The sequence below is a fragment of the Macaca fascicularis genome, chromosome 7 (assembly GCF_037993035.2).
Source record: "Macaca fascicularis isolate 582-1 chromosome 7, T2T-MFA8v1.1".
Lineage (NCBI taxonomy): Eukaryota > Metazoa > Chordata > Mammalia > Primates > Cercopithecidae > Macaca > Macaca fascicularis.
In genome coordinates, this window is record NC_088381.1 from 159,262,450 (window position 1) to 159,289,660 (window position 27,211).

General features: G+C 51.2%; 2 protein-coding genes across 13 annotated transcripts in view; both read right to left on the reverse strand.

Moving 5' to 3' along the window:
• GPR68 (G protein-coupled receptor 68) overlaps window positions 1-597 on the reverse strand; it is a 31,845-nt gene extending 31,248 nt beyond the window's left edge. Inside the window, exon 1 of the mRNA XM_045396880.3 lies at window positions 533-597. The gene's annotated coding sequence lies outside the window, so the exon portion shown is untranslated. The remainder of the gene's footprint in view (window positions 1-532) is intronic.
• A 7,009-nt stretch (window positions 598-7,606) lies between these two features.
• Window positions 7,607-27,211, reverse strand: part of CCDC88C (coiled-coil domain containing 88C) — a 149,728-nt gene continuing 130,123 nt past the window's right edge. For 10 of the 12 annotated variants that reach the window (XM_045396885.2, XM_005562032.3, XM_005562035.5 and 7 more), the window contains 6 exons: window positions 25,833-26,071; window positions 19,919-20,107; window positions 18,048-18,116; window positions 15,507-15,575; window positions 14,194-14,483; window positions 7,607-9,955 (listed from right to left, as the gene is read on the reverse strand). In XM_045396885.2, the coding sequence (XP_045252820.2) occupies window positions 8,912-9,955; window positions 14,194-14,483; window positions 15,507-15,575; window positions 18,048-18,116; window positions 19,919-20,107; window positions 25,833-26,071 (1,900 nt within the window). In that variant the 3' untranslated portion in view covers window positions 7,607-8,911. Of the gene's footprint in view, window positions 9,956-14,193; window positions 14,484-15,506; window positions 15,576-18,047; window positions 18,117-19,918; window positions 20,108-22,143; window positions 22,473-25,734; window positions 26,072-27,211 lie in introns of those variants that run through there. The other 2 variants (XM_073998103.1, XM_073998104.1) reach the window with 2 other exon arrangements.

The following is a 27,211-nucleotide window of genomic DNA, read 5'->3' on the forward strand; positions in this document are numbered from 1 at the left end:
GTGTGCCCCTCCCTCTTCCTCTCGCCTCTCTCTTCTCTCTGGGCCAGGGTGGAATAGCATTTCCCCGGCTTTAAGGGATGCCACGGAGCCCAGACCTCCAGCCTGGGCCGGGGTCCTTGGATTCCTCCCACAGTGCTCCTTTCAGTGCCTCAGCTGCAGCTATGAAAGGTCATGTCCTCAGTGGGTCTGGACAGTGCTGGACTTTTGAGATGTGCCCCCACCCCAGGAGCCCTGGGCAAAGGAGCCCCTCTGGCCTGGCGTCCCCCCAAACACCACTCCATGACACCCTCAGGGTGGGAAGTCCCTGGGCCTCAAGAGCCCCATCCATTTGTATCCTTTCCTAACACAGAGACCTACCCCAGTCCTTCTCCTGCTCCACTTCCCCCAAACGCCTTTATCCCACAGATCGGATTTGAATCTTCCGCCCCGGTAGCTGGCGGGGAGCCGCCCTCGCTGAAGGTCAGCCGTTCCCCGGTGCGTCCCCGCGCTGCCGCCGCCGTCAGCCCTCGCCCCGGCCGCCCGGCGCACTCACCTCTGTCGGGTCCTGGGTGCAGGAAGCGCGGCCGCGGCTCAGCTGGGCCCGCGGGAGGGAGTGGCAGCGGGGACGGCGCCTGCGGGGCGTGGCGGGACCGGCGCGGCGCTCGCCGTGCGGGGTCCTCGAGCGGGAGGCGGAGGCTCCGCTGCCCACCCGACCACGGGACAGAGCACCTGCACCCCCCACCGGCCTGGGGAGGGTGCGGCTCCCAGGACAGCTCCTAGGGTACCTCCCTCCCCCAGGGGCTCGAGGGGCCCAGGTTTCCCTCCCTGCGGCCAGGCTGGCTGGGTCCCTGCCCCTATCTATTTGTGGTCTCCGGGGGGGAGGGGAGATGGAGAGCAGGTAGCTGGTTCTGCCTGTGATCTCAGATGTGACACGATGAACCCAACTTCGTGGGGCTGGGCCAAAACGCCCGAGCTTGGACAGGGGACATTTCTGCGCCTGACTTCGGGCTATGGACTCTGCCCGGTGGAGGCCACTGTACCCCAAACAGATGGAGAGAGGACGGGCTTGCCCCCGGGCCTGGGGTCTATCATTCCGCTGGCGGACTCTTTCTGCTCTCTCTGGAGAAGGGCAAGGAGGGAGGGTGGAAGGTGAGGGAGAAGCCGGGACAGAGTTTCCCAGCCTCCAGACAAGCCCGAGTAGCCATTCTCTGTGCCCTGTGCGGGAAGACCACGTCTGTCAACCTAGGCTCTTCCAGAGCTGAGTTTGGGGGCAGCTGAGTCTTGAGGAGGCTGGGTTGTTCTCCTCTGAGCCTGCCACTGGGCCTGCCTCAGCAGACCTTCGTAATGGGATCCCTGTGACCATCCTGCACACCTGGTACCCCTCTCTCTGAGGCCTTTCCTGGGGCTGGCAGGGCAGAAATGAGAGGGAAATGGCCTAGGAGACAGCCAGAGGCTGGCATAGCTGCATGCACCTTAGGACGGTCAGCTCCGCAAAGCCTCCAGCTTCTCTTCTCTTCTCGTTCCTTCTTCTCCTTTAGTTACTTCTGCTCAATCATTCAGACTCTTTCCCCGCAGCCCATCCCTAAGAGGTGGTGCTCCCTGTGCCGAGCAGACCTGTGCTGGCTTGTGAAAGCACATCCGTGAATTTCCAGGAATTTTGCAAGCCCGTTGTTCAGCACAGCCATCATTAACAATTAACCTATGTAAACCTACCATCAGGTAACTTACATGAAAAGCAAAGTGAACACTCAAGACTCCCCACTTGCTAATTATTTTACTTTTACCCATGCTTTCAGGTTACACCTACTGTATCTGTATGGTGGTGATATCAGATCATGAGGTACATCTCTTTCTGGTGAAGGAAATCCCAAAATATTTCACGCCAAAATATGGCTCCCTGGTATAATGAGAATTTTGAATTCAACACCCTTAGAGATCAATAAACTGGAAAAAACTTTTCCCCTATCTACAAAAAGAAAGGACTGAATCACCAAGGGCAACAGTTGTTCTTGTTCTCACCCCGTTATCTCGTCACTCGTTACAGCAAAGACAACTCAGAATGTAACCACATCTGAACAGACCCTTTTTCAAGACAGTGACTGTTTCCAAGGATCATATAAATTCCAAATAATTTTACAAGTTACTTGCTGTTCCCCATCCAATCATTCTCCCTAGTAATCACGTATAGCCCCTCAATAGAATTCTTCTCCCTCTCCCATAACCTGTTGTGCCAGGACCCAAGCCCCCATTCTGTCTGGAACCTCAAGACAGTATATAAGTTTCTGGACTTCACTGGAGTGGGTCTAGTCTTTATTCTGAAGGCTCTCGTGTATACCTGTTCAATTTGTCTGCCTTTTCTCCTGTTAATCTGCCTCATGTCAGTGATTTTGCAGGGAATGCTTAGGGGCCAAGAGCTTCCTTGGCCAGTTCCATGTTAAGTGATGTGTTCTGTGTTAAGTGATGTGTTCAGTGCTAGCAGCCTGACATTGGCCATGGTGAGAGTACTTATACCACAGAAACTGGTAAATGCTATAAACTTGGGCTTGATTTATGTTTTTTTATTGTCTAGTGTTTCTAGACTTCAGAATGATAGAGAAGATGTCTTGGGTGAATATTATGATACACAAATTATATCTCAATTTTTAAAAAATTGAGGCCGGGTGCAGTGGCTGACACCTGTACAATCCCAGCACTTTGGGAGGCTGGGGCCGGTGGATCATGAGGTCAGGAGTTCAAGACCAGCCTGGCCAAAATGGTGAAACCCTGTCTCTACTAAAAATAGAAAAATTAGCCCGGTGTGGTGGCAGGCGCCTGTAATCCCAGCTACTCGGGAGGCTGAGGCAGAGAATTGCTTGAACCCAGGAGGCAGAGGTTGCAGTGAGCTGAGATTGTGCCACTGCACTCCAGCCTGGGTGACAGAGCGAGACTCCATCTCAAAAAAAAAAAAATTTAGATTTTTTAATTTCAAAGATTGAGATCAGTTCCATGTTAAGTGATGTGTTCAGTGCTGGCAGCTTGACATTGGCCATGGTGAGAGTACTTATACCACATAAATTGGTAAATGTTATAAACTTGGGCTTGATTTATGTTTTTTTGATTGTCTAGTGTCTCTAGACTTAATAATAATAGAGAAGATGTCTTGGGTGAATATTATGGTATGTAAATTATATCTCAATTTTTTAAAAAGAGTGTTGCATCTGTAGCCATTATAATGGGAATAGTACAAAAAATTGAGGAAATATTTTCAGCATTCAGAAACTACCACTTGATTAAACAGTTACTCATGTTTTCAGTGAAGTTCTGACATACATCTTCGACTTGTTTCCCTTTCATCTTACATGTTAAAAGAAATTACCAACCACGTTTGTGTTGGAGCTACGCTCATTTGTTAGTTGCAAGCACAGGTTGGCTACAAATACACCCGTTTGGCAAAAAATCAATGAACTTTCTACAAGAATCAATTGGTTGTGTGGATTTTACAATAATTATTATTGTATGTTTTATTATTTGTAAATTGTTACTGATGATAAAGAGTCAAACTCTGGCCAGGTGTGGTGGCTCACGCCTGTAATCCCAAAACTTTGGGAGGCCAAGGTCGAGGGATCACTTGAGGTCAGGAGTTTGAGACCAGCCTGGGCAATGTAGCAAGACCCCATCTCTACAAAAAATAAAGAATTAGCCAGGTGGCATGTGCCTGTAGTCCCAGCTACTCAGTAGGCTGAGGCAGGAGGATCACTTGAGGTTTCAGTGAGCCGTAGTCATACTACTGCACTCCAGCCTGAGGGACAGCGGAAGACCCTGTCTCAGAGGGAAAAAAAATATCCAGCTGCAACTTGGGTATTTCCCAGCCAAGAGGTCACACACCACACCAACGCAGAGGGTGGGGCCCTGGAACTCAGGAGGGGGCGTGATCCGGGGTGCTCTCTTAGCCACAGGGCCCCATGGTACTGCTGAAGGGGGCTGTGGCTTGGGATTGGCTGTGGAGGTGAGCAGGGTCTTAGCGTTGAAAGCAGCTGATAGAGTAACAGGACACAGGGGAGAGTGAGGGGAAGGCCAGCATCCTCTGGATGCGTATGGGGCAGGTGTGGGGAGGAGGCAATACAAAGAGGCCTCGCTTTGGAGAGGGAGGATGGTGAGCTGTGTTGGGTATGTTGAATTTGAGGTGTGTTTGGGACATGCAAGTTGGAAATCCAGATCTGGACTTTTGGAGGAGAGGCAGGGGCTGGAGATACAAGTTTGGGCCTTCTGGGAATAGGTGGTAATTAAAGTCACAGGTATGCCTGGGCTTGATGAAGTATGATCAGGGGGCTGGGTGTGCCTTGAGGGGAGCCTGTAGAGAGGACCTAGTCTGCAAAGGGCTGGGTGTGTGTATAGAGCACCTTCGACATAAGTAACTCCATCTTAGAAAAAGACTCCATCTTACATTTAATACGGCACTTCGCCAACAGGGACCGCATGTTTTACCTGATCCATAAAGACTGCATCCAGCCAGATAACGACATAACCAAGCACACTCCTCCACTATCAGTCCTCACCAGAAGACTCTGTGGCCATAAAAGGAGCAAGACTTCAGCAGCTTGAAATGGCCATCTCAACTGACACCATCTTGCTGTCACTCGTGATAAGCACCCAGCATCTCCCACCGAAGGCTCTGCCCACATTAGTGACTCTGCTATTAACAGCCAAGATGCGGAAAAAACCAAAGTGTCCATCAACAGATGAATGAAGAAAATGTGGCACATATACACGGAGTACTACTCAGCCATAAAAAAGAATGAGATGCTGTCATTTGCAACATGGATGGAACCGGAGCTCATTATGTTAAGTGAAATAAGCCAGGCACAGAAAGAGCAACTTCATGTCCTTACCTATCTGAGGGCGCTGACAATGAAAACAACTGAACTCATGGAGATTGAGAGTAGAAGGATGGTTACTAGAGGCTGGGCAGGGTAATGGGGTGGGAGCGGAGTGAGGATGGTTAATGGGAACAGACATATAGATAGAATAAGACCTAGTATTCACGCCTGTAATCCCAGCACTTTGGGAGGCTGAGGCGGGCGGATCACGAGGTCAGGAGATCGAGACCATCCTGGCTAACACGGTGAAACCCCGTCTCTACTAAAACTACAAAAAATTGGCCGGGCGAGTTGGCGGGCACCTGTAGTCCCAGCTACTCGGGAGGCTGAGGCAGGAGAATTGCTTGAACCCAGGAGGCGGAGCTTGCAGTGAGCTGAGATCACGGCATTGCACTCCAGCCTGGGCGACAGAGCGAGACTCTGCCTCAAAAAAAAAAAGACCTAGTATTTGATAGCACAAGAGGATGACTACAGTCAAAAATAACTTATTGTACAATTAAAAATAACTAAAAGAGGCTGGGTGTGGTGGCTCACGCCTGTAATCTCAGAACTTTGGGAGGCCGATGTGGGCAGATCACCTGAAGTCAGGAGTTCGAGACCAGCCTGGCCAACATGGTGAAACCCCATCTCTACTAAAAATACAAAAATTAGCCAGGTGTGGTGGTGCACACCTGTAATCCAAGCTACTCGGGAGGCTGAGGCAGGAGAGTCACTTGAACTCAGGAGGCGGAGGACGCAGTGAGCTAAGACTGCGCCACTGCACTCCGGCCTGCACGACAAAAGCAAAACTGTCTCAAAAAAAAAAAAAAAAAGAGAAAGAAAAAGAAAAAAGAAAGAAACAAAGAGAAAGAAAGAAAGAGAAAGAAAAAGAAAAGAAAGAGAAAAGAAAAGAAAAAAAGAAAAGAAAAACAGCGTCAATGAAAGTCTGACCTTGTTGAAAGACACACTGGTGTGTGGACCTGGTTATGCCTGACCTCCCGCTGCTCACAAGTGTGGCCAGTGTGGAGGGGAGTGTTCTAAATAGGAAGGTCCCCTGAGTCAGGGCACCTCCTGAGAAATGACAACTAGGGCCGATAAGTTGCCTCTGGATTAGTGACCTTGGCAGGAGCTCTCTTGTGGAACCAATGGGACCAAAAGCCGGCTGGAGTGGATGGAAGAGTAAGGGGAGAGCCCGAGGCAGCCAGACCAGTCGGCTGGAGGGTGTGACCTAGGACAGAGACAACCGGCAGAGGGGAGGGGCCCAGATTCCCGCCCCACCCTCAGGTCCAGGATGTGACCTGTGAAATGTGGGATGTGAGGAAAGGAAGGGTCCAGCTCGAATCTCAGGCCCCTGAGGCTGCAGAGATGGTCCTGGGAACAGTGAAACTGGGCTGATGAGGGCAGCAGTCCCAGCCTGAAGGTCAGGAGACGCTGGGCTGGAGGTCACCTCCACAAGCGTTCCCCGCGTAGGGAGGGTGGGGTCAGGCCTGAAGGGGGAATACACGACAGGGGAGTGGTAGAGGCAGAATCCAGGGCTCTGCCCGCATCCCTGATGTCCCCGGGAGGGATGAATGAAGGGACAAAGGAGCAGGCAGCACAGATCTGTCCCAGAGGGACAGAGAAGCGTGCAGCAGAGGCTGAGGGTGCCAAGAAGTGCCTGGCCAGCTGTCAAATATTGCAAAGGCCACACAGGATGAAGACTGCGGGTGGCCGCCACTCAGTCTGGCTCAAAACAGCATGGATGGCAGTTTCTGCGGAGTGGCCAGATACAAAGACAGATTGCAGAGCCTCGGGGAGAACGGGCAAGGAGGGAAGAGGAGAGAGCCAAAAAATAGGTTTGTGGGAAGGAAGGAGACACTGAGGCAGCAGCTGGACAGAAAAACCTCAGAAGAACCTTGGTCAGGCGTGGTCATTTTCATGCCTCCCCTTCCCTCTCTTCCTCCTCCCCACTATGCATCCGATTTCAGTATCTGCAGCCCCTAAGGTCCAAATTCCAGATCCAGTATTTACTGGTTGAGTAGCCTTGGGAAAATCACAAGGAGCCCCTGCAAGCTGAGGTCCTGTCACGACATGAGATGAACGCCATAGCAAAATGGGATTCTTCAATTATTTTTGAGATGAGGTCTTGCTCTGTCGCCCAGGCTGGGGTGCAGAGGCACAAGCCTGGCTCACTGCAGCCTCGACTGCCAGGGCTCAAGTGATCCTCCCACCTCAGCCTCCCTAGTGGCTGGGACTACAGGTGCGCACCACCACACCCTGCTATTTTATTATTATTTTTTTTTTGAGACAGGGCCTCACTCTGTCTCCCAGGCTATAGTGCAGTGGCACCATCACTGCTCTCTGCAGTCTCGACATCCCTGGGCTTAAAGCATCCTCTATCTTCAGCCTCCTGAGTAGCTGGGACTGCAGGTATATACCACCACGCCTGGCTAATTTTTGTCTTTTGTAGACAATGTCTTGCTATGTTGCTCCGACTGGTCTCCAGCCCATTCCATGCCCCCTGCGGTGGTGGGGACCCATTAGAAAAACAAATAAAACAGGATTCAATTTATGCGAACTTAAACACACCTGGGGAGGGGTGGAACGCTGTCACATGACAAGAAATCTTTGTCCTTCACATTTGTCTCTGGTTGCACGTGTAAAAGCTTCCCCCGCCTAGTGGCAAGGAAAGTGGTGGATTCCAACTGTGGAGGAAGGGTCCCCAGGGTGCAGAGGGAGGGGCACAGGGAGCCGCAAGTCCCCAGAGGCCCACCTGATGCTAACAACGTGCAGTGAGGAAAGCCAGAAGGCACTTCGGTTCCATTCCATTTTATTACAATCCTGTCCTTGAGTTCCAGAACGAACGGCTATTTAATACACAACCCCAAACACTCCTAAAATGGATCTTGTTAACATTCAAAAGTCTCCCATTTCTTTCTCAGTATATTAAATCAAAAGGGAAAAAAATCTTAAAAAAAAAAATCAATAGGTTTAGTTCACCCCAGGAAAAGCACCTTTACAACAGGAAACTAAATTGTCAGGAATCTGACCAAAGACACAAAGCAGCAGGTGAGAGTCCTGACAGAAGACAGGGACTCCCACTGGAGCATAAATAGATCCCCCCCCAAGTATACATATTTCACAGGAGTGTGTACATATATATGTCATATATTAAAAAAATTGGTTTCTATACCCAAAAAGTTACTCAGAAATAAATCAACACCCCATCTGAGACTGGGGAAGTCGGGTGCTGCAGCCAGGTTATACATCAAGCTTGCACCTCGCTCTGTGCGGGTGACCCCTCGGTGCACTGTGCACACTGGCCTGGAGGGGGCTGGATGGGGGCCTCTGTCCTGCCCCCCAATCCCCAGGCCTGGCAGATCCAGTGTTTGCAGAAAAGTGAGCCAGGGAAATCTAGGAAGGCAGGTAGCTGTGTGGTCCCCAAACCCCCCGGTGCAGAGCTCAGGAGCCAGCCAGCTGGAGGCTGGGGGCAAATGGCCAAGGCCACCACCAGCTGCCCTGCAGGCTGCCCTGGGTCCTGGGGTAAAGGGAAGTGCTTGGGAACCCAGGAATGGAACAGCAGCACTCTCACTTTTTACCAGCAGGCCTGCCTCTGGGGTCTGCCCAAGGCCCTGGAGACCTTAGTATTACCAGTCTGGGCTTCTCCTGGGACCCAGTGGCCTTTGGGAGAGGGAGTGGGCTTTTCGACCCGCCAGGCCTGAGCCTCGTGAGCCTGTTGTGTGAGTGTGTGTAAGCTTAATGGAGCTCAACACATTGCAAATGAGTGTTCTACTGGGACATACCGGAGACGCGTCTGCTTTGGGGGAAGTCAGTTTGTCATTGCATCCTAATTTGTCCCCGTGCTGACGTGGATTTGTTCCAAAGATATCAGCTGCTGGAAGCGGCAGACACAGAAGACACGTTACACACCTGGAAGCGTAATCCTCTCGGGACTTGGCACAGTGTTTCCATTCACAGAACAAACAGCAGAAATGCATGGGAACCCCTTTCCTCATTCCAAACCCTTTCCTGACACCGCAGGCAAGCAGGAGAAAAGGCCGTGAGAGTCAGAAGGCGTGTCAGTAGTTTTCAGGTTTGCAAGCTCAACCACGAGACAGTCACACGCAGCCGTACTCATACCACACGGTCTGCGGGTCCCCGCCTGGCTCCGGGGAGGCGGGAGTGCTCTTGGACATGCTCCCTCGACTGCAGTCCTCAGGGACCCGGCCGGGGTGGGGAGCCAAATCAGAAGACCGACCTGGGCTCTTGGCCGGGAGCCCCTCGCTGCTGCCCTGCCTCAGGACCCCGTCTCCCTCTGAGAGGCTGAGCCCCGCCCGGACGGGGGCGATGGTGGCCACCTCTCCCGAGTGTGGGGGCGCCTTGGGCTTGGTCCTGGCAGCCGGGGCTGCAGCAGGTGAGAAGTGTGGGAGCTGGGAGTTGCTGCCACTGCCAGCAACAGCAGTACCAGCACCTGAAGTGGCAATGGCGGGGGCTGTGGCAGACTGATGCAGGGGGGCCAGCCTTTCCTCCTTTGGGGGAGCCAGGGAGAAGCGCCTCGTGTCCAGCGGCCGGCTGCGGGGACCTGGGCCCTGACAAGAGCTGCCAGCCTTTCCCACAAGTGGGGTCCGCTCCCGGGCCAAGCTGTGGGAGCTGGGGGGTGCTGGGCTTTGCAGGGTGTGGCTGCCTGTCTCTCTGCCCCCTAAGGCCTCAGGAGCCCCCAGCTTCTGAGGGGACTCCTGTTTGCAGGCCTCTGGCCCGCTGGCCCGGAGAAGGTCAGCTGAGGCCAGGCTGAAGGCCCGGCTCAGGGAGGCACTGCGGCTGGCAGGTGCGTGGGAAGTTGGGGGCACCGGAGCCTGCCGGGGTCTGCCCAGAGACAGGCTCTGGGGAGGCAAAGCCTGTCTCGGGGCCACGCTGGGTGGGGCCACGCTGGGTGGGGCCTCGGCCTCAGTCAGTCTGAAGTTTGGCTTTACATACTGGCCGGGCTTCAGCGGCCTCCCCTCCAAAGTGGGGGTGGCCATCTTGACGGTGGGGGCCACAAAGCTGGTGGGCATCTTGGTCCCTTCTTTCTTGGCAGGTGGTCCTGGTTGGCCTCCGATGGCTGGGGGATCGCTGGCCTTTCGAAAGTAGTCACCCAGCAGGTCATCCCGGCAACTGGGAGTGTCCTATGGATAAGAGAGTGAAGGGTGGAGGTGGGCAAGAGGGTTGGGCGAGTCCTCGAAGCCTCCTCCCACCCAGGATGCCCCCTGAGCAGCCCACATGGCTGAGACTGTAGTTCCTGCCTGCCTTTTCCAAGGCACATGTGCCACCCCCGCCACACACATCAGCCCTGGGACCGGACGGTGAGGGTGGATGAGGCAGCATGGGACCACCAGGAAAGAACTCCAGATTCCCCCCAGGCAGCCCCCTAACTTTACACAAATAAGGAAACAGACCCAGAGAGGGAAATGGCTTCCTACAAAGTGAGTTAGTTTCCCAGAAACCCCGACTACAGCTGACCGCTTTGGTCTGTCTGGTTTCCACCAAGCACAGCAGGAACTAGAACCCTGGCGGGTATGAGCAGGGCCTTCCTTCCCCGGTCACCCCGGGACATCGTAAGGACTTCACCTCGCGCCACCGAGAGCAAGAGGAACAAGAGCAGCTCCTGAAACGCCGGAACCTTCATTGCCACTCAGACCTCTCTGGGCCCGAGAAAGGGAAGAGAGAGGCAGAATGGGGGTGGGAGGGGGCGGGGGACAGAGAGGTACAAATGGAGTCTGTAAGTGTCCAGAAGGGGGAATGGTGGGGCTGCACAGGGAAATGAAGACACTGGGACGGCCCAGCCGCCACTCTGCTCCTGCTAAGCTGCCGCCCAGGCTCTGCTTCCCCTGCCCAGGGAGCAGCTGTCCTTTGCCACCACCTTGGGAACAGGCAGAGCCACAGGGCCAAGGGTCTATGGCCCCGCTCAGGGAACTGCAGCCTTCTGCAAGCACAGCTTCTCCTGAGGTTGACATGGATGAAGAGGAAGAGAAGTGACTTCATGGGGGATGAGAGGCCGGCGGGTGTCAGCCAGAAGGTGGGTTGGTAGCTCAGGAGCCATCTGCACCTGCCAGCAACTCCTGTCCCACAGAAACATCTGGACATAGTGCCACTGGACAGAGATGCATCTGCTGTTTTATGCTAGTTTGATGCTACACATCTTGGGTGGGTGTCCAGTAAGACCCGTGATATCCACAGGTACCTTTCATCACCTGTGGGGCCACGTGCTGTTCTAGGAACCACATGTATAATTGCAAAGAAAGTCATTTAATTCTCAAAACGGCCCTGCAAGGTTGTTGGAAGGCTGTGTGAAGGCAAAGCAGCAGGCCATGGAGGTTTGGCAGGTCACGCGTCCAGAGAGAGGCAGACCCAGATGAAAGCCTGCGGCTGCCTGGCTCAGAGCTGCTTTCCACTCCACCAGGCTCCTCCCTGCACACCTCAGAGCCGTGGATACCCACCCTCCTGGCCACACAGGGAGCCCCATCTTGCGACACTCCCTCCCTGCATCATTGACGCCCAGAGAGTGAGGGCGCGGTGGGCATACCGTCGTCATTTCCCTGGGACGGGAAGCCCCTGTGTACATTAGGGGCTTTGTGCGTCAGGGGTACCAGGAGGGAAGTCAGGTATGTCAGGGATAGGGGGTTAAATATCCCAGGCAGAGAGAGGGGGCTGGCTCGCTGCATGCCAGGCATCCGCTTTCAACAGAAACTGCTACAGCCAGACTGTGTTGGTCTCACTGAAGCTAAAAATGGAAAGGTAACAGTACAGGGAATAGGAAATGGGGACTGTGAGGACGAGTCTGAGCTGAGCAGGGAGGGGCCCCACTCCTCGCTCAGGACCTGCCTGCCAACATCTCCAAAGGGAAAGGAAACCATCATAAGGGGCATATGACAAAAAAAGACTGAGAAGGAAAGCCTTCCAGCCGCAGGCCCCCCAATTTCTGGAGTGTTCTCATTCAGGCCATTAGACCAGCAGCTTTTTTTTTTTTTTTTTTTTTTTTTGAGACAGAGTCTCACTGTGTTGCCCAGGCTGGAGTACAGTGGCACAATCTCGGTTCACTGCAACCGGAGCCTCCCAGGTTCAAGAGATTCTCCTGCCTCAACCCCCTGAGTAGCTGGGATCACAGGCGCCTGCCACCATGACCCAGTTAATTTTTGTATCTTTAGTAGAGATGGGGTTTCACTATGTTGGCCAGGCTGGTCTCGAATGCCTGACCTCAAGTGATCCGCCCACCTCAGCCTCCCGAAGTGCTGGGATGACAGGCGTGAGCCACCACTTGGCCTAGACCAGTGGTTCTTAAACCATGGTGCCTACCCAGCCGCAAGACCATTATCTAGAATTTATAAAGATGCAAATTGTCAGCAAGCCCAACCTCAGACCCACTGATTCAGAAACTCAGGGAATGGGTTCTGTGGTCTAGCAAGGCCCCCAGACGATTCAAAGGCACGCCTGAGTTTGAGAACCACAACATTAGACCGCTAACGTCTTGGGCGCAGGCCCTCCTTTGCTTTTCTCAGCTTGGCTTTTCCAGCTCTTTGCACAGAGTAAGTGCTTGGGAGACAGAAATATTTAAGTGAAGGAAGGCCAGGGCCATGTTTCATATTTCTGTGTCAACTGCAAAGCTGGGCACGGCGCATGCAGGCAAAGAACCTGCTGATGAACTGGTTTGCTTTGTTTTTCAAGAGCAGGCACCAGGCACACTGCTTAACGTACGATAGTAGGTGCTCAATAAATATCTATCAAACACATACTTGCTTTTCTGTGTCACTGTGTCCTAGTAATGCAGGTCACAGGGTTTACCAGAGAGCTAGACAAAGTCCAAATGTGTTTAAGGGTAATGAGATGGAAAGATTAAAAAAGACTGAAGTTTTTTTTTTTTTTTTTTTTTTTTTGAGACAGAGTCTTGCTCTGTCGCCCAGGCTGGGGTGCAGTGGCCGGATCTCAGCTCACTGCAAGCTCCGCCTCCCGGGTTTAGACCATTCTCCTGCCTCAGCCTCCCGAGTAGCTGGGACTACAGGCGCCCGCCACCTCGCCTGGCTAGTTTTTTGTATTTTTTAGTAGAGACGGGGTTTCACCGTGTTAGCCAGGATGGTCTCGATCTCCTGACCTCGTGATCCGCCCGTCTCGGCCTCCCAAAGTGCTGGGATTACAGGCTTGAGCCACCGCGCCCGGCCAAAAGACTGAAGTTTTAAGAATCCTCAAAAGGGCTCAATTGCAGACAGTGAACTACATTCACTCAGTAACCCAACAGCTCATGTGACGAAATTCAGAGGGAGCACTTTAAAGATGTATGTGCAGCTTCAAAAAAGCTAAATGAAGACCTATAGAGGTGGCAGGAGGATGTCAACAGGCAGTGTTCAGGGTGAGGAGCTGCAAAGCTGGTGCCAAATCCAGCTAGCTGCCTGTTTTTGTACATCCTGCAAGGTGAGAACAGTTGCTACATTTTTATTTTTTCTTGAGACAGTCTCGCTCTGTCGCCGAAGCTGGAGTGCAGTGGTGCAATCTCAGCTCACTGCAACCTCCGCCTCCCGGGTTCAAATGATTCTCCTGCCTCAGCCTCCCGAGTAGTTGGGATTAAAGGCGCCTGCCACAATGCCCAGCTAATTTTTGTATTTTTTGTAGAGACAGGTGTCTCTATAACTCTGCTTATTTGTAGAGATGGGTGTAGTTTTTGTAGAGATGGTGGCCAGGCTGGTCTCAAACTCCTGGACTCAGGTGATCTGCCCACCTTGGCCTCTCAAAGGCTGGGATTACAGGCGTGAGCCACTGCACCCGGCCAGTTGCTACATTTTTAATTGGTCAAAAAGAAATTTTGTAAAAACGTATTTCACAACATGCGAAAATCATGTGAAATTCAAATGTCAGTGTCCACAGTAAAGCTTTGCTGGATGCCAGCCATGTCCATCCACTGACATAGGATCAAGTGTTTGCTTTCTCGAATGGGCAGAGTTGAGTAGCTACAACAGAGACTGTGAGGCCCAGAAAGCCTAAAATCATTCCTCTCTGGCCCTTCCAAGGTCCTTAAAAGGTTGCCAGCCCCTGCTGGAGAAAATGCAGGGTAAGCGAGGACTCAGAGCTCTGCCATGAAACCCAGCGTGAGACCCTAGCCCTACAAGTCAGGTGCTGGCCACGCACCCTTGGTGCCGGCCACAAGCTCTGCCGGCTCACCTCCCAGACCCAGGGAAGAGCAGCCTCCGAGGTCAGGGGCTGGCGGCTGGCTTGCGGTGACTTGCCAGCTAGTGCTCTAGTCAGCCTCTCACGTCCAAGCCAGCTCTGTGCCTAGGCCTTGCCACCCCCACCCCATCCTTTTCTGCAGCTATGATCCTGAGCCAGGCAGAGACAGCGAGGGAGAGAGACGGGCCAAGTCTGTGTCCGGGTCACTCACGTGGGTGGGGGAGCTGCGGTTGCTCTCCTCCAGGAACTCCTCCAAGGTGACCATCTCACTGCTGGGGGAGGCCGAGCAGGGCCGCACTCCGACGTGGGGAGGAGCTGTGCCCCTCTTCTGGGCACCCTCCTGTGGGAGGGGCCCGTTCCGGGGCAAGGGGTACTCGTGGCGGCCGAGGGCATTGCGTCCTGGTGTGCTGGCTTCCCGGGGCAGAGTGGCCAGGTCCCTGCTAGGGATCAGGTCTTCGCTGCTGAAGCTCTCGGACCGGCCATGGAGCTGCTCGGAGGAGCCTGGGTGTCCAGGCAGGAGACAGAGGACCCTCATCAGTCTCGGCAGCCCTCTGATGGCTTCTAGAGGTTTCGTGCTGCCTTTGGCCCACTCCAAACTATCAGAGAGAAACCCCTGCCCCAAATCCCAGGGCTTACTCCCACCAGGCTGAAAGTCTATTAAATAATCTTTTGAATTTCACTTTGCCTTTAAAAACAAAATACCTTGAGATAAAAGTGGAAAGCTTCTGCTAAAGTTTAAGTTATTACTGGCTGCAAGGCACTGCCCTTGTTAGCACTCGCTCATTCATGTATTCAAAGCTTATTCAGCACCTGCTACATGTGAGGGGCCAAATGTACAGGGAAGGTTCATGAAGAAAGACCATATTCTGTGCCTAACACAAACTATACATGTTCCAAGAATCAAAATCCTCCAGATTTGTTCTGTGGCCACAGTAGAATGGAACTAGTGTTACTCTCCCCATTCTACAGATGAAGTAACCGAGACTCGAGACCTGTGACATGCCTGCATTCTCAGTGCTGCTCGGGGGAGAAGGGAGCTGAACCCCAACCCATTCTAACTCCCAGTCTGTGCCTGAAACTGTACAGTGTGGCCTCTGAATGCATCAGAATGTATTTGAAACCCCTAGTTATGTATTTTAAAAATTCTAATAATACGAGCCCAGAGCCAAACCACCAATACACTTCCCCCCGCCCCCCCCCCCCCCCAAAATAGGGTCTCGCTTCTGTTTTCCAGGCTGGAATGCAGTAGTACAATCACAGCCTACTACAGCCTTGACCTCCCAGGCTCGAGCGATCCTCCCACCTCAGCCTCCTGAGTAGCTGGGACCACAGGCATGCGCCACCACGCCTGGCTAATCTTTTGCTTTTTGTAGAGATGGGGTTTTGCCATGTTTCCCAGGCTGGTTTCTAACTCTGGCCCAAGTGATCCAGCTGCTTGGGCCTCCCAAAGTGCTGATTATAGGCGTGAGCCACTGTGCCTGCTCCGAATCAATTTTTAAAAGTACACAGAAGCAGAAGACGTACCTTTTAGGTTAAGAGGTGAGCTGTTGCTGGATGTGTTTCTACTGCTCTCTAAGCTACTTGGCCGCGACACTGAAAGGAAATGGCAGTGTTAAAATCAAAAAGCCAATGAGCAGGTATATCCCAGATTAGCCATCTGAGAAAAACTACGCACTAACACAATCCTGTGCCAAAGCTAGGCCCAGTGCCCTCAGGAAGGAGGAACTCTGGGACTCCGTCTGCGCTCCAGTGAGGAAGCCTGGCTTCCCCAACAGAGTGCTGGGCACAGAACAAGTAGCCACCACCAGATGACAACTCTGCTTTTCTGCGTGTAGGAGGCCTGGGGCTGCCGCTTCACACAACTCCACAGAGGAAATCTCACACAGAACGCCAGCATAGAGGGCAGACAAAACAAGGCTGCTCTGGGTGAACCAGAGGTTGAGGTGGGGGGGGGGGTCCTCCTCTATTACCGCACAGAGCTTTCTGGAACACATGCGGACAGCCTCAGCCGAGGCCATGGGAAGAAAGGTGAGGGCTGTTCAGGACCACGTGTGTGCACGTGTAAGTGTGTGTACCTGTAACCAGTGAGGTGTCACGTCAGGAGACCCACAGGGAGCAGGTGCCAGGGGCCTGGGACGGAAGGGGGCACTCCCTTCTCCTGGATATTTGCTGTTCTTCAGTTTGTGTCCTTTGCCTTAAATTTACATCTGCCCCAAAGGAAGAAAATCAAGGCTTATGGTGCTGAGGGCACCTGCCCACCTGCTCTCCTGGCCACAGTGGGTGCTTGCCTGAGTGTGGCTCTGCCATGCCACCCCACTGTAGACTTTGGGGAAGGCTGGCACCATTCCCTACAGAGGGCAGGCCATCCCTTCCAGGGCCCGCAGGCCTCTCCTGGGTCACTACTCCAGCAGCCCTATCTCGAGAGCGAACATGTCCACGCTGCTGTGCTATGAACCCCTGTGGCAGGGACGGCATTTCAGTTGTCCCTGCAACCCCCAGCCCCCAGCAGGCGTTGGGCTGAGCCACCTCAGGAGCCTGCAGAGACACCTGGGGTTCCTCTGCTTGCTAGGCCACCAACGCAAGTTCATTCACGTTTCCCGGGTCCACGGGGCACCTGGTTCCAAGGGCTGAGGTGCTCTGCAAACAGCAGCTGTCCAGAAAACACCTGCTAGCAAACATGTTTGAAACTGAGCCAAAAACATACTTGGTGATAGTGAATAGCCTAAAAACAGCGTCGGTCCCCTCCCTGAGCAGTGACAACGTGAAATAAACAAATGCACATCTCTCTTTAAAAAAGAAGTAAATTTCAGTACAAGGAAACGGTGATAGCAATCAACGGCCCGAAAGCACCATTGTTTATTCAAGTACTGCAACGCAAATCCTTTTCCCTTCTTTTTCCTCAGAGAAGCTAGAGGAAACAGAACATTTATGAAAAAAGCTCCTATGGTTAGCTGACTGATCACAAATCTGGCTGCTCAGGGAGATGCCCCCAGCACACGAGGCAGATTTCTCCTGTTGCATTAGCCTCCGCTCAGCGTAAAGATGTAAGACTCCCGTTCATTCAATTGTTTCATTACAGTTCTTTTTTTTTGTTGTTTTTTGAGACGGAATCTCACTCTGCCGCCCAGGCTGGAGTTCAGTGGCGGGATTTCAGCTCACTGCAAGCTCCGCCTCCCGGGTTCCGGCCATTCTCCTGCCTCAGCCTCCCAAGTAGCTGGGACTACAGGCGCCCGCCACGTCGCCCGGCTAGTTTTTTGTATTTTTTAGTAGAGACGGGGTTTCACCGTGTTAGCCAGGATGGTCTCGATCTCCTGACCTCGTGATCCGCCCGTCTCGGCCTCCCAAAGTGCTGGGATTACAGGCTTGAGCCACCGCGCCCGGCCTCATTACAGTGCTTTACTCAAGTAGAAGACTGTAAGAATGTCAACATCATCAAGCTTTTTAGACCGTGGATAGGGGTAGGAGGTGATGCCAGCTCCTACACTTACCAAGCCTTTCAGAAGTAAACTGAAATCGATGTAAACTTCTAAGAGTCTTTTTAGGATTATTTTCTCACACTTCTAGGGTTGCCTTTCAAAAATTAAAGCAAAGGAGCTTTTAATTTCTGAGAAGGCAGGTACTGTTTACTGTCCCCCTTCTGCAAAAATTTATAACATGCCCGAATCAAATGACAAGTGCTTCTAACAATTTCCAAGACTAAATACGCCTCAGAGCTACTGTGGGCAACCGCAGCCAAGTGAAGACAGTAAGGGACCTTCTTGAAATGAATGCTCCCCACCTGAGGCACTGGAACTTCCTGGCCAACCTAGAAGGGTGCTTGAAGGCATGAAGAGGAAAGGTCAGTGCTTCCAGAACTGTGATGCTTGGGAGGCAGCAAATTCCCCACCACTGGAGGTATATGAGTAGAAGCTACATGCTCAGCCCCCTGAGGAGGGGAAGGAAGAATGGGTCCCCCATTCCCATCTTCATTTGGTGTTGGACTCCCCTACAGGACTCAGCTTAAAGGAAAGGTACCGTGGATAAAAACCAGTCTGGAAACGCAGACGCAGCACCCTCCCTACTCACCGTACTGCCTGTGGTTGGGGACCTCAAACTCCAGGGATGGCTCGCAGAGGTTGTCATCTGAGTTATAGGCTAAGGTGAAAATGAGGCTGGTGAGTCACGGTTACGGAACATCCCTCATCCACAGGGAACCCCGCCACCTCGCCTGGCACCTGGATCCCAGCAGCTCCAGCTCTTGGGATGAGGGCGTGGTGTGCAGGTGCTGCCTTTGGGACCTGCCTCTCCTACCCCTCCACTATTTCTCCTGCCGAGCAACCCTGACACTCCCGATTCCCATCCCCTTTAAATCACTCTTCCACCTCTGCTGTGACTGGGACATGTGGACCAAAGGTGTGTTCTGGCCTAAGGATGATATAAAAAGAGCTGAATATTGAGTATCCTGGGGGGCCCCTTCCAGCCTCAGAGGCCAGCCCTGAGAGCAATTCGCTTTCAGCAGTCAAGTTGTCTTCAGGTAGCAGGAGGAAGAAGGAAAAAAAAGAGGCAAAATCAGAATCTACCCCTTGAGGGGACAGGCTGAATTCCTGCGGACTAAACATTGCACCAACAGCTCCTGACCAGAAACACACCTGGAAACCACGGGCCATCAAGCACACGGCCTTTCCCTGAGAACTGGAAATGTCCCACCCTCAATCCTGCTAGTTTCTGCCTGACAGCAGACCCTGGATCCCCTCCAAAATGACAACGGGGTCTCCATTTTGGAGATGGTGACATGCCCACCTGCAATGGATATCTGGAGTTTGAGTGTCCCTTGAGGTCAGGACCCTGTCTCTGTTGCTTTGTTTTGTTGATCAGACTCAAGGTTCTCCACGCCCATGGCTTCAAGAGTCAGGTGGGTGGGTTTATTTATGCAAATTAACCCCTTCTTGCTCTCTCAGACTTCTAACACCCCAGAGGCAATCACTTTCAACTCCTTCATCTGTTTCTCTGGATATTTCCCTGTCTCTTATATTATAAGGAGAATGCCCTTTTCGGTTTTAAGCATTATCTCTTCCTTTCTCTTTGCATATTTTAAATTCCCAAATGCGCCTCCCTTCCCTGTTGCTTTTTTTATAGCATCCTGTTCTTGTTTCTTGGGTGCAATCATTTCTCTTATCTCTGATTTGAGTGTCACCTGGTAAGGTCTGACTGAGCCATTCTGCTGGGACTCTCTCAGGCTAATGAGATTACTCAGAATATTTTAATCTCATGCCTAAAGATGTGAACTCGTGGCACCCTGGAAACAGGGAGTTCGTAAATCCTTCACTGAACCCATTTGATTTTAATACAGAACACTTGCCTCAACTGTGTCAGTGAACTTCCAGTTCAGAGACTCTATCCTTTCTTGGCCCGGTGTAGTGGCTCAACACCTGTAATCCCAGCACTTTAGGAGGCCAAGGCAAGAGCATTGCTTGAGGCCAGGAGGTTGAGACCAGCCTGGGCAACAAGATGAGACCACATCTCTACAAAAAATTTAAACTACACACACACACACACAAATTTAAAATATATAATTTATCTTCTCTCGAGAAAAAACCTCCAAACTTTTACCAAGGTAGGGCAATGGCAGTTGCCTGCTTTTAGCCCAAACTCTGGTTCTCAGCCCACCTTCCCTTCCCTTCTGGAGCTATTTGGTGCCTTCACTTCCTGAATGCTGGTGGTGGCAGTGGGTTCTGAGGCCCCATTGCAATTAGGCCTCTGGAGGGTTTCCTGCCCAAAGTCCTTGGCTGGTAAACACAGCTGCATCTGTGCCACCAAAGCCTGTCAGCGGCCTCACCCCTTTGCTCACCACCTATCAGACTGAGAGGAGAGCGACTCCTCTGAATTCCAAGAGCCTGGGGCCTTCGGAAGGGACATTAGGCCTGACGCTCATGGCTCTGGAAGGGCTCGCAACTCACCTTTGGTGCGGCCCGGGTGCCGGGCGATGGGGGTGGAGCTGGAGGGGGCTGTAGTGGTGGCTGAAGTTGAGCAGGTCCGGGAGCCCAGCTCCGAGGGCCAGGACCTCATGGCTGGATCGGTGGAGGCATCTGTGCAGTCAAGGCTGCCTCTATGCGGGGAGCCTCGCTTTGGTTTTGGATCCCCAGGGCCTGAGGCAGAAGAGGACATTGAGAAATGAGGCTGCCAAGTCCTGTGCCCTGTGGACAACCACACCATGGCCTAGAAGCAGGGCAGCAGGGCACAAGGACCACAGAGACAAAAGCGGGGCTGCCACAGCTCTCGGGCTGCGACTTAAAAGGGGCCTGGTGGGGCAGGTTGGGGCGAGAGGGCTTGGCCTCAGGCGGGTGTTGGAGGCCCCATTGAGGATGGCTCTGGCTCTAATGCTGGGGTCACACTGCCAGCCCTGAGAGGCCGGGAGGAAACAAAGGGAGCCCCTGAGGGGATAAACTGCTGGTAAAAGTCACACATACTCACTCTAGGACACATCTCCTGTGTAACACTGTCTGGAACTCGAATCCCTGACTTCCAAAGATCCTAACAGATGTCTGCCAGCTCCAAAACCTGCAGCTGAGGATCCGAAGGTCCTGCTGCCTGGACTCACTAAGGACTTCAAATAGAAGTTTATTGCTAACCTCACAATATTCTGTGTTTTCAAAAAGGGAAGCCTTAATCTCTAACTGCAAGAAAATCTTTACCTTGTATCTTGTGCTTTTCTGCAATCTCTAACTTTTCTACCATGAACAAAAACTGGTCAAAATTAAATTAAATCATATCATATATAAAATCATAAAAAAATACAGTCCGTAAGACCAACTATCCCACAGGAAAGAGGACAGGCTCTCCAAACACAAGATAAAAATGAACACGGCTGGCATTCCTAAGAGCCGACAAAGCACTCTGCAGAGCGTCCCACTCCGTGTGCCCCGACGGCCATGGACCCAGAGCCAGGACTCACTGCTGCAGTTCGGCTTCTTCACCCGTGCAGCTGTCTGCCCTCCCCGTCACTCCCAGTCTGGGTTCACTGTGCAGTTTTAAGCGCCCAGAACTGATGATTTGAAATCAAGGGGAAATGTGGATTCTGAAAGATAACCTTGATGAGAAGCAAGACTCAAGTCTGCCTGAAGTGGGACAGGTGGAATGAATTGGGACAGGTGGAATGAATCGGGACAGGTCATCCTACAGGTGAAGCTAAAACAAGGATCCACGGGGGAGGCAGAGATGAACGAACAGTTAGCATGAGCAGCGGACAGAGAAAGCACAATTCCAACAGCGTGCACAGGAGACAGGTCTGGAGGACCCGGCGCCGCGGCAGCCCAGGTTCCCAGAGCGAGGCTCATGAGATGAAGTCAGTGGCACATTAACTCTCACATTTTAGTAGTTACGTGTTTATTCTTACGATTACCTTGTTTTTATGATGATACTTGTGTTTTCCACTTACAGGACTGATACTAATCTTTCCTTTTAATACATTTAACTACATACTGTGAATCAAAGTAAGGGAAAACATGTAGGTAATCATATTTTTGTAGGTAATCATATAGATGGTATCAGGATATGACAAAAATAACGGAGGTGGTCCAGGGATGGCTGGAGACAGGAAATGCTCCGCCGGTAACGGCCTCGCGGGCCGGCTGGCATTTTCCCCTGCTCGAGGCATGATTTGTGTGCTGATGTTCTTTCTGTCTCCTGCTGTTTTAACTTCAGCATCCAAGATGTCAGAAAACCACAGCACAGTCATAAAACTTCACTCTGGGCTGAACTCTGGCTGGCAAAATCAATCCAATTAGTCAAAATGTCTGAACGGAACAATCAATCCTTCAAAACAGAACATATTTTATAAGGGCCTTACCGGAAAAGGCCCACAATTCAGTGCTCTGACAAAGGAAGAGGAGAGAAGGGCAGCAGTTTTAAATTTAGCTGCTTAAAAATAAAGTCTTAAAAAACCCCTCACTTGACAGAGGCTGTATATTTTAGAAAGTGCAGCAACCACCCGCCAGTGCCGCTTGACACACGGGCAAAACATAAGCTCGCAGGTGCAAGAGACGGGAGAGGGGCACGGCCACTCGACTTACTTAGTACGGACATCCTGGCCCAAGGACATGTGCACGTATATCCTGAGGCTCCCCCTAAAACTGTGTTGTGCTGAAGAAACGGTCCAGGGAGTGTGACAACTCATCTTCTATTTTGAAATCAGAATCCACGCTGGCTACTTTAAGCTTGAAATTGGGGGCAGGAGGAGGGGTCCGCTATCGGCCATCTGGCCTTTTAGACGCTGGCTTTTTTTGTTTGTTTGAATTTTGGAAATGGAGGAGGATACACAATGCAGACACATGATAAAGGAAAGGGATTAGAAATCTCCAATGTCGGAGAAAGAGACAGGCTCGTTAGGAGAGGATGGGATGTCGGAGGAAGACCAGAACCGCAGACGTTTAGAGAGAGCTGGGTGGGTCGTTGGAGACTTGTCTTTGTCCTTGTTTTTGCTTTTCAAAAAGGGACTCTTTTTGCGCGGAGGTGCTAAATTGTTACCAATTGGATAACCCAAAGGAGGAAGGAAAAAAGAAAACACAAATAAATGAAATGAACAATAATGACAAATGAATCGAAATTAGCTAAATGTACTTAAGAAATCAGAATCCCATCTTGCCCAGGAAAGATGAAAACAGTACACAGTTACTCAGACCAGAATCAGGGCTCAGGAATCATCTGTGCTCTGACTCAATTAATTTAAAGGCACCTGAATGCCAATAACTTATTTCCTCAGCACGTGAGGAGAATTACATACTGCCCAAGGGGCCAAGGTTTAGATGATTTTTCAGTTTCAGTGTGCCAAATTATTAAGCACGAATGCTTATTAGTTTAGGGCCCAGCTTCTCTTACTCATCCATTTTAATGATAGGGTCCCTAACAGCTCAGCTCACACAATCCTCCCGTTCCCACCCAAAGACTTTGGGAACACTCAATGATCCGTTTCAGGGCGCTGTAATCAAATACTCTACCTGAAGTATTCACTAATGATTTTGTATCTCTAAAATAATCTTTTGGCAGGACGAGTTTTAAAATAATTTAAATATCTCCTTTGCATATTAAACTCTTCAAAACCAAGAATCATGATTTCCTTTTAGATCTTCTATATACATCCTCCACTCCAATCCTCCACTCCTTAGCCTTTAAATTACAGTGTCTTAACAAAGCAGACAATTGGGCTAACTTCTTAAACATGTCTTCTATTAACATTAATCCACCTAACCAATTTCTGATGTAGGATTAAAGTTGATGCCAGGATTTCCATTATTTCTTCCTCCACAGCACCACCTGGTGGCGACAGTGGTTCACACCACAGAAAAAGGGACCAACTCATTCAAGGTTGGTGTCCTTGCGGCCAGTTCAGGGCTAGGCTCTTGTTCGGCATCTTCAGGGACCCAAACAGCTTTACCCGGAGGCAGTCCATGCAGTTAAGTGCATGCAGTTAAGAGCTCAGGCCCCGGAGTGTGGTCGACCTGAATTTGGGTCCCACTTACCCAAGGCAAGGGTTTCATTCACACTGTTGAGCCTCACTTTCTCAGCTCTACAAAGCGGAGGCCACTTTCACCTGCCTCAACAGGGTCGTTAGGAGTCAGTGAGATGCATAAAGCACATAAAGTAGTTAAAGGGTGCTGGACCCAGAGGGAGCACCCAAGACATGGTGGCTGCTAGCGATCGTGACCATGGTTACGGACCTGCTCGCTCATGGATCGCTTTGGACCAGTCAAGCATTTTTTTCTCTGAAAGTTTTCCTAACTCAGACTGATTCTAGTTAATTAATTCCACTTAAACAGTAATACAAGTTGAGATGACAAACGTCCAAAAATTAAACAGGAGCCAATATAAAAACCTGAGGCAACAGAACCCCTCTAGATTAAAAAAAGTTAAGCTTATCGTTTACTCACATGAGTCCTCTAATTTTTTTCTTTTTCTCACCCTGTCTTACGGTGCTGACGCTATCTAATCTCATCCCCATAAAGAATGACAGTATTAGTCCCCGAATAAGGTACGTGAACATTATTTTTGTTAGAGATGGGGTGTCACTCTGTCGCCCAGGCTGGAGTACAGTGATAGCTCGCTGTAGCCACGACCTCCTGGGCTCAAGTCTACTGAGCAGCTAGGACTATAAGTACGTGCTACCACGCCTGGCTAAATTAAAAAATTTTTTTTTTTTTTTTTTTTTTTGTAGAGATGGGGGTTTCCCTGTGTTGCCCAGGCTGGTCCCAAACTCCAGGCCTCAAGTGATCCTCCTGCCTTGGCCCTCAAAGTGCTGAGATTATAGTGAGATTATAGGCATGAGTAACTGCATCAGGCTTTTTTTTTTTTTTTTTGCATCTGAAGGAGACACAACAGGTACCTGTGAATGTGCCCCCCTGAAAGGCTTGTGCACACACCACACTCAGAGGGTAGCCTGTCGCTGGTCCTCAGTGCTATATCCTCCGCCTCCAAGACCTCATGGGTCTCAGGCATAGGCTGGGTCTTCAGAAAGTCCTGGTATCCTTTGTAAAAATGTAAATGACTCGGGATAAACAATCCCCCCAAAATGGTATTTAAAGGTAAAGCTGAAAATTTAACAATGTGTAAGGTAAATGCTGTGTCTAATCGATTCTAAGACACATTTTTCCCCCTATACTTTAACATCTCGGAAATTAGGAGGCAGTTTCAATGGTGTCTCAGTCACCACTGGCCAGGTGGCCACAGTGACAAAACAGACATTGTCATAACCAACTCATCTTGCTCCTATTTTCCTTTCATGTGTGTGTACAAAAATCGAATTCTTATTTAGAAAAGCTCTTTCAGCAAGAGCATAATACAAATTCGAAGTGGTGGCCCTGTACCGTTTGATTGCCTCGTGGTATATAGAGTAACTGTACAGCTTTCGTGTCTCCTGAGAGGTGATGAAATCCAGCATACATGACTAGAAACTCTGTTCTTGTTTCAGAACCTCTGGCAAACTCCAAAGGACAGCCCTGAGGGAAAAGGCACAGGGTGTCCTATGGCTGGTGGGACACATGGCCAGATCAGGCTGAAGAAGTCGTAACCCACCTTTCAAAGTGGTAACAGATGAATCACCCAAGGGCTTTCAGGACATCTTATATACATGGAGAATGTGTTGAGTGCACCTGGGATCTCCCTGCACAAAGCGGCTTACTACAAATCTTTGGCACATATGAGGGAACCTCAAAATAAGCTTCCTTGCTTGTCTCTTTGGTACCTGCACGAATGTCAGCTTCGGATATTCAAATATCTGTCTGGCTACGTGATGAATGATGCTTTTCATTCTAAAATAACAAAAGCTGCTGGGCGTGGTAGCTCACGCCTGTAATCCCAACAGTTTGGGAGGCTGAGGCGGGTGGATCATTTGAGGTTAGGAGTTCGAGACCAGCCTGAGGCGGGTGGATCACTTGAGGTTAGGAGTTCGAGACCAGCCTGGCCAACATGGTGAAACCCCATCTCTACTAAAAACACAAAAAATTAGCCAGGCGTGGTAGTGGGCGCCTGTAATCCCAGCTACGTAGGAGGCTGAGGCAGGAGGCTCACTTGAACCTGGGAGGCAGAGGTTGCAGTGAGCTGAGATCATACCATTGCACTCCAGCCTGGGCAACAAGAGTGAAACTCTGTCTCAAAAAAAGTAAAATAAAATATAAAATAAAATAAAATAACAAAAGCATTATGGGACAAAACGGTCACCATGCTGACATTTCTACTTGGCTCATAACACACCTAAGCAGAAGGTGCATGTGCAGTCACTCACCCCTGGCACGTTCCTGCACAGGTGTGCACAGCCACCGGCGAGAGACCTTCAGGACACCCCCTTCCTCACCCGACCACGGCCAGGGCGGCCGCCCCTACCTTTCCCCGCAGACCCGTTGTGGGCGTCGCGCTCTTCTGTACAGCTGGAGCCCAGTTGGGGGGTGTCGGAGTTCTCGGGCTGTGATCTGAGAGGCTGAGAGGCCGCCGGCGAGGCGGGGTCTGGGGACTCCAGCTGCCAGGGAGGGCTGTCCACGGTGGATTTTAAGCGTTCCCTCGAACCCTCTTTCTTTGGTTTGATGAGTTTGACTAAGGCTTTGGCTCCAATCCAGTGGTTCTTCCTAGTTAGAAGTAGATGTTTAGGACATAGCCAGCCCTCCCACACACCCCCAGCGGTACCTGGTTCCCTAATGTGGGCTGAGATGTTCTTCCCCAGTCTGGGAAGTTTGGCCATGTTCACGTGGGGTTCAGGACGATGATGCTCATGACCATGGTAATCGTTTTTGGGGCTCAGGAGCTGGAACCTAATTCTCAGTTTGGCGCAGGGCTGGGGATGGTAGAAGCATGTGCATCATGACAGAAATCCACTCTAGTCTCCCAGAATGAAGGAAGTGATGCCGGGCTTAATTTAGTTGGCAATTTTTCTGTCAAAAAGCCATTTCCATGAATCTCATTTTCTGCTAAAGTTAATAATCAGTGAAATAAGCTGACATTCCCCTGACTCCTCCCTTGCACTGAGCAATCTGGGTGAGTGGAGAGGGCAGAGGAGAGCAGCCTGTTTGATTAAAAATCAGTGCATTTAAGGAGTAAGCAGTAACATCACAGCGAGCTGGACACCGAGGGCATCCTGGTGTGACATGAAGAGAACTCCCGCCTGGGCTCTCACCCTGACTCTGAAACTAAACAGCGCCTATTTATATTATCACTCCAGTTTCTCATCTGGGCTTCAATTTCTGTGTCAAACAAGACTCAGACCAAGGTTCTGGGCCAGGCACGGTGGCTCATGCCAATAACCCCAGCACTTTGGGAGGCCGAGGCAGGTGGATCACTTGAGGTCAGGAGTTCGAGACCAGCCTGGCCAACATGGTGAAACCCCATCTCTACTAAAAATACAAAAATTAGCCAGGCGTGGTGGCACATGCCTGTAGTCCCAGCTACTCGGGAGGGTGAGGCAGGAGGATGGCTTCAACCTGGGAAGTGGAGGTTGCAGTGAGCTGAGATTGTGCCACTGCACTCCAACCTGGATGTCACGGCGAGACTCTGTCTCAAAAAAAAACCAAAACCAAACCAAAACAAAACAAAAAGCACACACACAAAAACCAAAAACAGACTGAGGTTCGGAAATTCTGTGGTTCTGGATTCCCAGAGAGACCTCAAGGGATTTGTGGAGATTTTGACTTCAAGGCTGGGCCAGGACAATCCGAAGGGACAATTCCTTGGGTTCAGGCCGTGGACAAGGGGCAGCACTGCTAGGCTGGGCC